Below are 15,043 nucleotides of genomic sequence, written 5' to 3'. Positions count from 1 at the left end.
TAGTAGGTTGTATTCGTTCAACATATACATACATAAGTTTAATAAGTAAGTGTTTGGCATATCTGTAGCTTTTGTGGCCCATCACAAGTCTCCATGTTTTCAATTAGACGGCTTTTACAACATTCAAGTATTGAATTCAATTCTGCTTTGCCATTTTTGCTATTTGCTGTTTAAAGAACCAAAAACTTGAATTCAACAAAATTGAAGCGTGCAAAAGCAAATAGAACACCAAAAAGAGAATGAACCAGATTTGCTTTCAAGCACTTTAATCATGTAAATCGGGAGAAAGAGTTGCGATTGTCAGAAATGCACTGGAGTGCACAGCATTGGAGGTAATATAAAGCTGATGCCAGATAAAACGCTTGCTTCGCTTTTCGTAGCGCGCACTGCTAACCACTACACCACAGCGGTAATTTTTAACAATAAATTGCACAAACAATTTAAAAAAGTGTACTCCTTTTTTATGTTTGTACTGCTTTTTTTCTATCGAGAATAGAAACTGCTTTCTCCATTTCAGAATCTGGCAACCCTAGTTCATTGCGGCATACCTTTTGCGTCTGGCGCTTTGCTGGCAAAGTTATAAATGTACGAAAATATAATTACATATGTACATTAGACTGCGTCACCAAAAATAGTTGCGGTTTTTCCTCCGGGCTTACAAAATTTATTATATTCTAAGACTTCCACCAAAATATTTCGGAAAAATATTAAGATTTACGTGTGCTGGACCGAATGGAAGATACCTCTAAACATGGATTTTTTTTTATGAATAAAACTAGTTTGTTAAAGTATTTTTTGGAAAAAATCCCCTCAGATGACAAAGCTGTTTAAGCTTTAAATATCTGCGAGGGGAAAGAAATGGTGAGAAAATTCCTTTCCAATGATACCTCATAAGTCTAAATAGGTAAAGTTTAGGCTGAGTTGTTCAAGTTTTTTTAAACCAGTCTTTGAAAGAAGTTCAAACAGCATCAAAAATCTCACTGTTGCGATTTCGTTGAAAAATTTTTTTTTATACTTTTATGCAAATTTTACAAGCTTAAACTGTTTTGTCATCTAAGGTGATTTTTTGGAAAAAAACCTAAAAAAAACCCGTTTTTATTCACNTCTTAATATTTTTAGGAAATATTTCGGTGATAGTCTTAAAATATAATAAATTTTATAATTCCGGTGGAAAAACAGTACCGATTTTTTTTTTTATGGGGAGTGATGCAGCCTAATGTAGATACCTCCCTATATGGACATTAATAAAATAATTCTGTAGGAAACCAAATTTTTAAATCAAAGCGAAACATGTGTGTTTAAAAAAAAAGAGAAAAAAAATAAAAGCTTAAACAGATTTATGTACATACATATATTTAATTTTTTTATTATACTGTATAAAATTTCTGTTAAATGAAACACAAATTAAACATTTAACTTAAAAGCCTAAGGTAGATCTAAGAAGATTGCATGAAAAAATTAGAAATGCGTAAAGCACGTTGAATGTACATCTTAACTCATTAATACAGTTTAGAAAACTATTTTTAGGATTATCGAAAACTACTTCTGCTATACATATGTATAAAATACACGCTGAAATGCACGCAAAATTTTTCGCTTAACTGCTTCACAGCTACTTTACTAAGTGCGCCTAATCTATTACAATTGCTACTTAATTGCGAAATTTTTTATATACTATTTATTAAACAAAATCTCAATGCTTTATCAATTCCTTCCATGCTCCGGTGGTAGCTTACCGAAGGCTCATCAAGAATTCACCACCGGTCGCGCATGATGTGTATGCTGATGTTGCTGTTGCTGCTGCTGCTGTTGTGTCGGTAAGTGATGATGATGCGCTGCACTACTGGCGCTGGTGGCAGCTGCCGAATGCACTGCATGCTGCTGCCGCTGTTCCTGTTGTTTTTGCCCTGGTGATTGCCGCAACACCGGATTGCGTAATACCAACTCCGAATCCTCTGATATAATCGGCAATGAGTTAGCCCAATGATAGTTAATCAAATGGCTGATACTATCAAAAATGCGATCCTTCGTACGCACTACACCTTCCGGATCGATAAGTAGTAAATGTTTGGGTGTTTTTACCTCCAAACCGGTGAGCACATACTGGCCATGTTTACCCTGAGATTCACGTACCAAAAAATCGCCATCATTTTTAAGCATACTCTCTGAAATCTGACGACTAATGCCCGTATGGAACCACAATTCGGTGTTGAGTTGTGAACGTTGCACTTCAGCGGAGAGGGAAAATGGTTCTGGTGGAAGAAAAAAAAGGAATTAGTTTATTGTGCTCCTATTTTATATTTGGTAAGGTATAGTTACGCATATCGAAGACATCACGCACGGGCGCTTGTGGCAACGCACATGCGCCCTCTGTATCGGCCATTGGATCGAAGTTGCTGAGGTTCACATTGGCCGAACTCTGATCGGGTGGTGGACTATTCAAATCAATCAGATTACTGCTAAGACGATCACGCGGTTTTTTCAAATTTAGCTGCCCGATTTTGTGTTGAGGTAATTGTGACTGCCTGCTTTGCTGTTGTTGTTGGAGCTGTTGTTGTTGCTGCTGATGTTGTAACAACAATTGCTTCTGCAACTCTGGCGGTAAATCGTTTTCGCTCAGCAAGTCTGGCGGTAATTTGTCGGGCAAATCATTATAGTAGTCTTTGCTATTCTCTACGGGTGTGTTGAGATTTAGAACGGCTTGATTTCTTGAGAAAAAACAAATAAAATGTGAATATTAATAAAATAAAACTAAATTTGGAATACTAGGTACTTAGTAGTCACTAGAAGTGTTGTTGTACATACAAACGGTGGCGGGAACAAAATGTTAACATGTTGTGGCTATTTTGCTTTTGTGCTCACTATCAAAAAAAAAAAAACATGAAAACCAAAATCTCATTTTATGTATAAAAATTCAACGAATTTCAGCAAATGCTTATCAAAATTTCTAACTTTTTATTCATAATTTAAAAAATCTAGGTATACAGTTTTGTAGCGTATTCAATTTTAGAGAAATGAAGTGCAAGTTCGAAGTAGCTAGGACTTACCGTTGATTTTTGGCAATTCTTTTTGATGACGGTGTCACGCAATTTGTTCCATACATGAACACCGTCCGTGCAAAAATTGCCAAAAACCAATGGTACGTCTTAGCTACATCAAACTTGCACTTTATTGAATTTAATGGGCTACAAATCTGCATACCTAGCGTTTTTAACTTCTGAATAAAAAGTTAGAAATTTTGATGAACATTTGCTGAATTCGTTTTATTTTTATCAGTCTTGTACGAAGTTCGAAATTTTTACTTACGTGGTTTTTGTAAGAAAGAGAGCTTTACTTAAATTTAATGGGCTACAAAACTGCATACCTAGATTTTTTTTAATTCTGAATGAAAAGTTAGAAATCTTGATAAACATTTGTTTAAATTCGTTATATTTTTATTCTGATTAAAAAGTTTGAAATTTTGGTAAAAGTTGGTGGAACTTTCCAAGTTTTTAAAGAAAGTTGCTTATATGGTTTTTGCTAGCTAATCATACTTTCAGAAAAAATAATAAAAACACATTAAAAGAACAAAAGAAAAATAGCCAAAACTTTATAAACAAATTTTGTGTACCTATTTATTTTCCCGCCATTCTAGGTAAACTAGTTTCCGCTTATACTCTTTAAAGAAACTGTATAAGCGGAAGCTACTGTGTTCCTATTTTCCTCCACTTCACTTTAACTACGCAATATTTTCTACTCACTTCAAATGTTTGATTGCATTAAAGCGCAGCATAAATGCTTTACCGATTGTCAATATTAAGTCTTCACTCTGTCCGCCGATGCACTCGAGCACGTAGCAAGCACGCCACTCGTCCTCATTCTTGGCGATGTATGCCAGAAAGTCCAAAGTGTCCTGTAAGTAGAAAGCACGAAATTAAATTCAAGTAGAAAAAATGCTACATATATACTTATCTGCTTCTTTTGTACTTCTTTCGATTTATAAAACTTACCGAATCCCCGCCGGATGCAAAGGAAATGTGTGGCATATTGTGACTGGCTATACGTTGGCCCGTCTCCGCGTTCACCAAATCCAGTGCTCGACTAGATACGTTGATTATGACATTTGTGCCGGCATTCTGCATGTGCGGCCGATCAGAGATGAAGTGCAGTATTTTCTTGTCCACACGTCGTTTGCCAACGGATTTGAGGCCAGCAGCCTCGCACACGCGATTGATGCATTCGCTGATGAAATTATTTTTCAAAACAAAATTTGTCAACATTAGAAATTTAACGTATCGTTATTTTTTATTTATTATTTTCTATGCATACGTATGTATGCACGTATACCGCAGCCGCTGTGGCTGAGTGGTTAGAGGTGCGTGCTACCACTCCGTAGGGCCAGGGTTCCATCCCTAATCCGAGCAACATCCAAATTAGAAAAAAAAAACTGTTTCTGACAGCGTACGCCCCATGGCAGACAATGATAAACCTCTGACGCCAACTCCACGCCGCGTAGAATTTAACACAGGTCGCTCAAAGTGGCAAAACTCCTACCGCCGCCAGCCAAAGTCAACTTGGTAAGCTACGCCGATGATTGTACAATAATGGCGACGAGTTCAAACAGCGACAGCCGTTGCGAGAAGATAACCAGCAATCTCACCGATCTATCAAATTTCTTCACTTCCCTGCAAGGAACCTCAACATCTGCGTCGCGAAATCTACCGCCACACTCTTCACCACATCGACCAAGGAGATCAGTCTCGTACTAGACCTCTTCTCCGTACAAGTCTCAGATACCTGCAAAAAACTGCTTGGCAGAACAAAGACAGCAGCAGAATTTGGGGAGCCGACAAAGAGATCCTGCTTGCAACCTATAAGGCAATCGGCCGGTCAGCGGCAACTATGCAGTGGAAGTGTGGTCGGCAGGAACGAGCGACACACAGTGGTGAAATCTGCAAAACATGCCAGAACGCTGCTCTACGTACGGCCACAGGCTGCCACCTCATGTCATCCGAGCATCACCCCCACGAAGAGAGCCAGATGCTGGCGGTGGAAGAACACAACACCATCTTGTCGAAGCAATTTCTCGTGGGATGTCACGCGGAAACAGACATCGAGACCAGATGCAGCCTAGCACAATTCCGTTCTGGGTGTTGCCACCGACTCAACAGCTATCTCTCTCGGCTGAGCACGGAAGTGGCAAACACCTGCCGTGCGTGCGGGTAAGGTCCACCAAACACCCAACATCTCTTTGCATGCACCTCCAACCCTACGAGCCTGACATCAGAAGCACTATGGACCACGTGAATGCTACGCAACCAGATCGCTTTTCGCTAATCGGATGGATTGGACGACAACGACAAAGTTGAAGCGCAATGACGAGACAATGAGATTTCTAAAGGATAATTGGTCGTCGTTAAATGTGAATATTCCCCAACAGAAAAGTGCAGCTTAGGCCCATTAACTTCGAAAAAGATCATGACCCAGAGTCAGTTTTGGAGCCATGAGTGAAGATTCGACAATGTGTGAGTCCGAAAATGTGTGATGGAATTAAACCAGCATGCAGTCTCAGGGACTTCAACATTATATAATCTCTTCAACAAGGTAATGGTGGCGTACTATCCCGTAGCATTGAAAATACGCAGCAAGTGCTTAAATCTCTGCTGCCAGCAATTTCCGCCGCGCCCCACTCAGTGTTATACCAATATCCGGTTCTTTTTAGTCAGCAGGTGGCCTTTAAGACTTCCCACGTATGAAAATACAAAGTGACGGTAAGTGGAGCAGTGCGTCAAGAGCACTAAACACCACTAAAAAAATTTAAATGAAATAAAGAGGCTATCAAGCAACCATTTTGGTTCTTTACTATCGAAACCAGATACATTTTCGTGAACCCTTACAACTCCCTGGACCCCTGGGATCCACCTGGACCACTTTGGGAATCACTGCGTTAGACAAACACGGCGTTTCTAATTGACACCAGCCAACAAGAAGGAGGAATTACTGTTGGTTTATACCGCCATCTCAAAAAGCACCACCCAGCCCTGTTTATGCGTACAGATTGCATTGAAAATTTGATTTCNTGAAATTTATGAAATGATCAGGTCAAAAAAAAGAAGTACAACTGTACCGTATTGTATGCTTTTCCCAAGCGCATAGAAAGCAGGGGAATCTATCTGTACATCCGACTTAATTTCTCACTTCTTCCAACTCAAAACCGAGTTTGTCACTGATATTCACATTGTCATATCATTTTACGTAACTCACCAACCACTTCAAAGCTAGATGAACATTCCGCTCACCGAGCACGACTTGTTCAGCAGCCGTAAAATATAAATCCAAGCCCACGAAATCCTATTACACCTTAAGCTGGGCTGGAGTTTAACCCAAAAGAAATGCGAAAAAACCTCAGCCACCTCCCACCCCCCCAACTCCTGGACTAACCGCACATTTATATGGCTGCAAGACCTACAACTTTGCATACAACCCATATACATACTGAAGTAGGTACGTAAGTGTTTTTTACTTACCGCGCAACTTTGGTTCTCGTTTCAAAGTTCAGCAATTTCATTGAAGTTTTCACCTCCACGCAGCCGGTGTACTGGAAGACAAAAAAAATAATAATGTAGTGAAAAGCAGCAAATGACGGTACAAGTGGCTTGCGGTTAGAGTTCTGGCACAAAAATAGACTAAAGCAAAAAAGAACTAGGTGGCAAGGTAATGTGGTGGAAGCACACAGTGGGTCAGATAAAGGCTAGGCGTCTCAAAAATCTGTAACTATTTTAATTTGTAATGCAGATTTATAAAACTTTTCAAATATACCTATAAGCTTTAAAATTATATAAATGTTGAAAATAGCATATTTTTCGAATGCATTGGAATCTCTTTATATAGGTAAGTAACGCATGGCCAATCAGACAAAATTTTGTATGGCCATGTGCGCATAGTCTTGAGTGTTGCTTTACGAAATTTACTTGAACTCTTATGGCCCGCAAGGGCTCATGAAGTTTCAGTCAGTATTTTATAAAAATCTAAAAAAAAAAATATTTTCACAACTTCATTCCATGGTTAAGCTATAAAAAGTATAATAGAATAATATATGCTTGAAAATGTTATCGTCTGCACTCTCAACAAAAAAAAAACAGTTATAATAATATTAAACCACCTCGAAAACCACCTAAGAGATTTTGATATTTTTTTTTATTCTGAAGGGTTATCATTTGGAAAAGTTTTGGGGGGAAAATTTTGGAGCAATGGACGGTTTTCGGAAATTTCGGTCGTTTCCATAAAATTAAATTTTCTCAGTAGAATTCAAAAAGAAAGAAATACTGACTGAAGTTTCATAGAATTTAATTTCTTAATGTCTACTGTAGTATACATTTTTAATTTAAGCTTTTGTATTTTTTGCCCGGTTACCTGTTACATATCTATTACAAAAAGCGACTTTTTGAAAACCGATTTAAAAATTTTTTGGTCTGCCACCAGTTAAAACTCCACTCAAAAATTAGAAAACAAAATATTTTTGTACCGATAATCGTTATTTTTTCCAAAACTCCATTTTTTGAAACAAATTTTTTAATTTTTATTTTATTTTTGCTAGCAAATGCAAGTTAACCAAATTTAGAAAAAAATATATATTGTGGAAAATCGTAAAATGTATTCAAATTTTGTTTTTGAATCGGTTAATTACCAAAGAGAATAAGTGAGATTTTTTCGATATGATAATTTTGATGCAGTTCGGTTCGTTTGAGAAAGTTCTGTTGAAGTGCACACATATTTTCCATACCAGAAAATTTCTGACTTAATCCCTTTAGAAATTAATGCCGGGTGGCCGAATTCGGGCAACATTTTTTAATTCAACACGACAGCGCCAGACAGCGCTACCAGTTGAAACTCTCCTCAAAAATAAGAAAAACAAATTTTTTGAGCTTTAACATTTTTTTATTTTTTACTAGGCAACCCTGATTTAACTTCAATATGAAATGTTTACTGAAATCAATAAATTGCATATTCTTATAATTTTCGCAGAAAAAATCATGCTTTTGGAGAATATAATTTTGAGACGCTTACAGTACTGCTGATCCACTGTGCGGCAGTAAAAACAAAATGCATACATGGAATATGCAGAGCTTGAGGAGCAGGTGGGCAATGAGTACATATAGTATGAACGTATGCGTTAAAATGCAACGTAAGCAAAAAGAAGAAACAAGAAAAAAACATTTTACTACGCGCTTATAATGAAAATCAACAGTGGCAAGCGGTAAAGGTAGGCGAGCACTTGAGCCTTAAGCTAATGAATGTTCCAATGAAAGTGCGCATACAGAAGAAAGTGGAGGATGAGAATGGGCGCTTTAGCGTAGCGACGACATTGGCATTGGCTTTGGAAAATACGCCAACCGCCAACAGCCAACAAGCAGAAGCCGCTGTGAGTGGTTGTAGTAGAGCTGTAGGCGCGCATGTGTATATCTTTGAGTGTGCAGAAGCCAACGGAAGTAGCGGAAGTAAAATAAATACTTGGCAAGAAGGAAGTAACTCTTTGAAAAAGAAAAAAAGAAATGAAAAGAATTAAAAGCCATGCTGCAGCACCGCCAACGTCATCTTTTACTCGAGAAGCAATGAAACTCCAGCATTCCTGCTCTACCACTGCTTAATACTCGAAGCAGGCAATGCCATTCATCAAGCGGAGGCAACGTGCATTGAACTACTATGAGCAAAAAACAAATAAAAAATGCATGCAAGTACGAGTACAATAGTTAGTACAGCACGAAAAAGGAAGCAGGAAATGCATAAAGCAAATGCCACAACGGTTAAGACCGCATGCCGCGCAGCCCGACAGGACGTCATTGTCCGATTATGATTACTCGTTCGCTCCAACGGCGACAGGAAGACTATGATGTGGCGCGCGCAATGCAAGAAATCCGAAAATATTCACTACAGTGGCATGCCATGTAATTTAATACTACAGTGCATGTACATACATACATATGTAGTGGGTACTCACCCGCACATTGAACGAAACACCCTGCTCCATGATCAGCTCATCGGGATATGCGCAACCATCGCTGTCAACGCCTCCATTGGTCTCACAGCCATTGCGTGGCATTTTTTGTGTCCTTTGATGCGTATACAGTTATGTGTTTTATAATATGTATGTATGTATGTATTGTTGTATGTAAATTAATAATATTCAGTCGATTCTGCTGTGCAATTTTACATCAGCGGTTGGCATTTATGAGAGATTTTTTCATCATCAATTTGTAATGCGTCTCTGGTAGTCAGGATGCTGAAAGGAAGTATAGAAAAGGAGAGCATTAATTATAAACTGCGACGGACGTATGTACATACACATATGATGAAATACATAAATACTTGTTTTAAGAAAAGGTTATCATCTTTTAATTTGATTTTCTACAAAAACCAACAAACAAATACGTCGTTAATATGAGTCCTTTGAGAACAAGAATGGAAAACAAAACGGTATTCTTTAAGTTAAATCAAAATCACCGACCCGACAAAAGTCCCATCAAAGAAGTTTCTATATTTATTGCAAAATAGGCTTTTGCCTTCAGCTTTCGTCTTGGAGATGATATCTACATTATAGCTGATAGCCAGACGTCTATAAAATACATAACAAACAGGCTCCAACCCCCATTGTAGCAATGACATGTCGGAAGCCAGTAGTTCGAAACGCCCTATCTCAGAAAGCTTTTAAAGAACGCCCTGTTGCAGAATTTAATCGAAGAACGCTTTATCTCAGCATATTTTCATTTGAGATGGATTGTTTTTGAACTGAATTCTGATATATAGCGTTTATGACCCGTGCGGTTATTAATTTGTGAGTATATTTCCTTGTCATACCCACGGATTTCGTATGGCAGTGTATATACAAATTTCAGGGTTTCTTCGGTTTGGCGTCGACTTGCGAAAGTGAAGGTTGTCTCAGTAGATTTTTGTCGACTGCGGCCGGTTTTATTGCCATTTACGCGGGTCGATTTTGGTTATACGACAATATTGGACTAGGAAATCGAACCAAGCAAAGGCAGCTTTGCGGCTCCTAAAGTACAGAGATAACTGTCGATTTGACAGTTTCTAGCCTTAATTATACATACATGTGTAGGCATGAAGTACCGGCATACAATAGACTCGGCAGTAGCCTCGATTATGATTAGTAGATACGCAAATTTTCAATTAAAAAAATGCGCAATAATATTTTCCACACAGTTTATTTACAATTTCTGATTTGAAATTCAGATGGCATAAATAGTAATTCCGCTCAATGCCCGGAAAATAATATCCGTCTGGAATAATAAGTTTTATTTTCACATTTATGGATAGATAGATGCATATGTATGTATGTATATGTACATTACGGTGTCTCAACAAGAAAAGTTATGTACTATTTTTTTCAACGAAATTATAAAATTTATTATATTTAAAGACCTGTCGCCGATCGATTTGAAAATACCTCCAAAAATGTTATTAGCTTGATGCCGTTCATAAAATATTCTGAGTAAGTTTTTGGAAAAAAAGTATTTTTAAAAACTAATTTAATTTTTAAAACTCTTTTTTGCGGTATTTTCAAATCAGTGCAGCCCACGCAAATCTTAATATTTTTTCCGAAATATTTTGGCGGCTGTCTTATAATATAATAAGTGTTATAATTCCGATGGAAAAACAGCACCAATTTTTTTTAAGGAGAGTGGTGCACCCTAATATATGTACATACATATTTATCTACATTAACAAAGGTAGACAATAACAGCAAAGATAACTGCAAAAAAATATGATTGTTTTAGGCGCGTGTGCCATGTAAAGCGAAACTTCTGGGTTTGAAGAAGCATTTTCTTGCTAAATATTTGGTGTTTGTTACAGATGGGCGCCCAACCATTAAGTGAAACCCTAGCCAACAACAGCCACGCATATACAGTGACAAATGCGTCACGTCGACAAGCTTAAACAAATGTAACCAAACCGAAAGGATTGAAAAAGAGACAAATAGCAAAAGCTGGTGTTTACAAAAACAAACAAAAAAAATGTTCTACACACATTTATGAACAGTGTTGAACATTAATTATTGTATAATTAATTAATTAAAAATCCACAGTCGGCTGAATGTGACTGCAGCATAAACATTCATACTTCTACCATTTACCCATAACAATGACGGTCAACAATGACCGAGGCTGTTAACTAAAGACAGGCGCGCTATTTAGGCCGGAAAAACAAACACGAATCGCTGTGAAAACAATGAATGAATGGCGATGCAACGACGAGAACGCCCTCAACTGTTGACAGTTCAAACAAAGGGCGCAAAAAAAAGCTAAACTAAAGCAAAAGAACTTTGCGTTAATTAAAACACCACCCTATAGGCTGGCGGATTTCAATTTTTAATTTTGCAACAGCGACCCCTGCAATTACTCACACTTATCCATGAGTCCATGAGCTGCAGCAATGTTGAACGTTGGACGTGTATGTACTCATTGGAATTTCTTCGGAAATCTTTGGCATGGATGTACATATGCGCAATTATCGGAAGTGTCGGCCTTTCTGATTGTGTGTGGGTTTTTTTTTTATTGGCTGATATGCGCATATGAAGAGCAGACTACCAGTTGGTACTTTATTTTCATTAAAAAAGTATTTTTTTAATTCGCTCTGGTCAATGACAGCTATTAAAAAATTTTGATAAATAAACTGGAGTTTTTATGTTCCGACGTTTACAGCGACTGAATGAGTACTCAATTATCTTAGAAACAGAAAAACAAAAATTTGAGCTATCGAAACCTGTGTGGATGATTTGTTCTTTACAGGTCGCCGATCGAATGCTTTGACCTACCGAGTTTCGCTGTTTTTTTTATCAATATTTCGTATTTGTCGACTATGAAGTTGACTCTTCATTCATGGGTGATCTAAACAGATCTATCTAGGCTTTTGATTTTAATAAAAAAAACCACCCTAAACCGAACTGGATGTCGAAATCTTCAATGTTACCGGAAAGAACAATCACTGATATTCACTTTTTTTAAATAATTTCATTCAAATATTGGCCGCCACTACGTTGTCGGTGGTCCATTCGGAAGGTCCAGTGTTCAATTACTCTTTCCAGCATTGCTACCGCGAATTATGCGAGTAATGTTGGCTTCCAAGTTTTGAATCATAGCTGGCTTACCGGTGAAGACTCTTGACTTCACAGAACTCCAAACAAAATAATCCAGAGATGTGATATAATACGATCGAAATGCAAAAACTTTTCTCACAGAATGCTGATTTTCGTAATACAGCTGAATAATTCGGGGACGTTGTTGGGGTGTGAGCCTTTATATGATGAATTGTCAAACAATACTGAATGAAAATAGGATGACAGTATGTACAGTGTAATTTTTCGTTATGAAAAATCGTTGCAAAATACATCATACTCCTACCCTGTCGCATATATCAACAACGAAAATGAGATTTTAGAAAATACCCCTGTAGTGTATGTTTGAAGTAGTTCAAAAATCTTTTTAATTTTTTTGCTTGCAGTGTACCTGATTTCTAATTTTTTTTTGTACAAGAATTTATAAAAATAAATTGTCAAAACTTGTAAGAAACCGTGTCCCTAATAATGTGTGTGGTACTGTTATGTACACTTGTGTCCACACAAATCTTACCACCCAGTTAAAAAAAAAAAAAGAATTTGGTAGAATTTTGTAAATTAATAAAAAAATATTATAATCATTTCAATTGCAATTCCGTCCCGCCCATCCGGAGATTCATTATTTAAGTCGCGAACCCGGCCATCCCGACGTTTTTCAGAATTGTCCCTTGGCTCCCGAAATCGATCACTAAGTGTGGGGCATTTGGGGCCGATTGTTATTTTTCTTACTTCTTCTTCCTTTTCGTGTCAATAAAACATAAAAGTGCGTATTTAAGGAAGATTTTCTGAATTTACGGAGGTTGTGGGTTTTATCCCAAGTGTCGGGAAAGGATTTTGGTCCTGCCCCGCCCGCAAGTTTTTAAAGACCTTCCCGTTACCGCCGATCCCGCCCATTTTGAAATCAGCACCGTGGGTCCTGCGGGTCCCGATATCCCTCGCCTATCTCTAGTCTGAACCATGGCATCTAAATTAACCCTAAATTAGATTTTGCTTTATTACTTTTGTGCTACTGGGAAAAAGTAACAGCAGGTTCTTATGTTTTTGGGGTTGATGAGTACGAACATAGAACATGATTTTAAAAAATCATAAATCAAAAAATTAAAATCGATTCGATTCGCTTGAAGCCTTTTCCTCTGAGGTTCTTGGGCCGCTTATTACGTATCTGAGGTCAGGTTAGAAAAACTTGAAACGTTTTCCACGGTCGTTTTTGGGGTTGGTAATTAAGAATCTGAAGTCAGGTTGGAAAAATTCAAAATGGCGGGCAAACCAAATGCAAAATGGCAACCTAAAAATTAAAATTGATTTGATCTGCTTGAAGCGTTTTCCTCTGGGGTTTTGGGGCAGTTGATTACATATCTGTGGTGAGGTTGGAAAACTTCAAATTCTCTGAGGCCTGTCTTTGCCACATAAATCTTATACAGACCTACAGGTCTTTAAACATACCAAGCTCGTTATTATTTGGTGAGAAATGAAAAATAGATAACAGAGGGCAACATACGATAAAAAGATGTGTAATTACAATATATTAAGTTTGCAAATATAGAAGATTACAGATATTATATATGCATGTACATTGGCTGAAAAAAGCTTTTTTCGACTTAAGGCAGAAATTCTATTAACTATCTGATCCAAAATCAGCGAAATGAAATATTTTTGTTAGGCTTCAGCAAGCGCCAAGCAAGTCAATATTAATTGAAGTCTCGTTATATTGGTTTTGTTATCACATGTGCCATCAAAGTGCTCCCATTGGGCACTACTCAAAACCCAAAAAAAAACCAACTTAATTCTTTTTGGGAAGCGGCACAGAGTGTTGTCATCACTCAGCCATTTATTTGTGTGTTTACTTATGTATGTAAAAATGTTGCTTCATATTTTTTGGTAACTTTTATGCCATTGCAACAACACAGAATGATGCATCACTAATTGTAAAAAAGCTCTGCGTAATCTCCTTCAATTGAATGCTCATTGTGAACGAGGGCTGCTTGATAATTACGCGAAGTAATAGTAAGAAAAAACTGCAATTTGGTTTATTTGTGTTTAGTATTTTTATTTTCAATCTATTTTGTTTCCTCTAAGCTTGCCAAAATTGGTCAACCTTTACCGGAAATAGTTTAGATATGAAACAATTCGCTAAAAATACTGGATTCTTAATATCTCCTGCAGATGTCACTAACTCTTACACTTTTGGTTGCAAATTAGCAATAATTCACAACAAATCACTGTGTCACCGAATCGCGTGAAATCAATGACGAATACTTATGCAATAGGGCTTCCCTCATTACGAGTTCTTGTGAGTTTTTTTTTCTCCGAACACAATAAAAAATAAGCTTAATCATAAATAAAATAAAAAAATTAACTGTCCGCAAAAAAAACGATTCATTATTCACATACTTTGCATAGTTTTAAAGCACAGTGTTTACATTTGCCGGCGTCTAGGCCTTTTGTGAGTCAACACACGATTCACTCAACACGTTTTTGCAGATTTCATTAAAAGTGGCGCGGCAAAAACAAAAAATGGAGAAATACAGAAAAACATTGTACGTAATAAAAGTGCTATGAACAATAAAATGTGTTAAACTAATTAAAATTTGGTTGAAACATGCCCAAGAAGAATTTTTCATTAGCCGAGGAGTTCTTGGAAAATATGTATGTAAAAGGCATGTTAATTTTTCAGATTTTTTCGATCCCGGGATTTTCGGGATGTCGGAATTTAGATATTCATTGCTTTTCAACAACTTAAATCGAAAAACTTGCTTCTATATTGTTTGAGAAGCTTTCCTACCATAAAATAAATAGGGTTTGAAACCTACTTTTTTTATTTAAAGTGGCGTTTTTATTTTTTCTCTCTGATGTAGAAAGTAGAATAAAAATATGGGTACCCATATATGTAATACTCCTATATTGGCAGTAAGAGCTAGTACCGTCCGAAAACAC

General features: G+C 37.1%; 1 protein-coding gene across 2 annotated transcripts; it reads right to left on the bottom strand.

Moving 5' to 3' along the window:
• Window positions 1–1,350: 1,350 nt before the first annotated feature.
• Shc (SHC-adaptor protein) lies at window positions 1,351–11,590 on the bottom strand. 2 transcript variants are annotated; one of them, XM_017612234.1, is made up of 7 exons: window positions 11,399–11,590; window positions 8,978–9,259; window positions 6,507–6,577; window positions 3,990–4,221; window positions 3,741–3,892; window positions 2,320–2,708; window positions 1,352–2,252 (listed from the first exon to the last, which is right to left on the bottom strand). In XM_017612234.1, the coding sequence occupies exons 2-7, from the start codon at window positions 9,077–9,079 to the stop codon at window positions 1,747–1,749; spliced, it is 1,452 nt and encodes a 483-aa protein (XP_017467723.1). In that variant the 5' UTR covers window positions 9,080–9,259; window positions 11,399–11,590; the 3' UTR covers window positions 1,352–1,746. The 2 variants fall into 2 exon arrangements, with proteins under 2 accessions (XP_017467724.1, XP_017467723.1); XM_017612235.1 differs by lacking the exons at window positions 6,507–6,577; window positions 11,399–11,590 and having other exon boundaries at window positions 1,351–2,252; window positions 8,978–9,062.
• Window positions 11,591–15,043: the final 3,453 nt, after the last annotated feature.

Source organism: Rhagoletis zephyria, unplaced genomic scaffold (assembly GCF_001687245.7).
Source record: "Rhagoletis zephyria isolate East Lansing unplaced genomic scaffold, Rhagoletis_zephyria_1.1 Rzeph_scaffold_00514, whole genome shotgun sequence".
Taxonomy (NCBI): Eukaryota; Metazoa; Arthropoda; class Insecta; order Diptera; family Tephritidae; genus Rhagoletis; species Rhagoletis zephyria.
The sequence above is the reverse complement of the archived record's forward strand: the minus strand, read 5'-3'. Positions and strand labels throughout refer to the sequence as shown.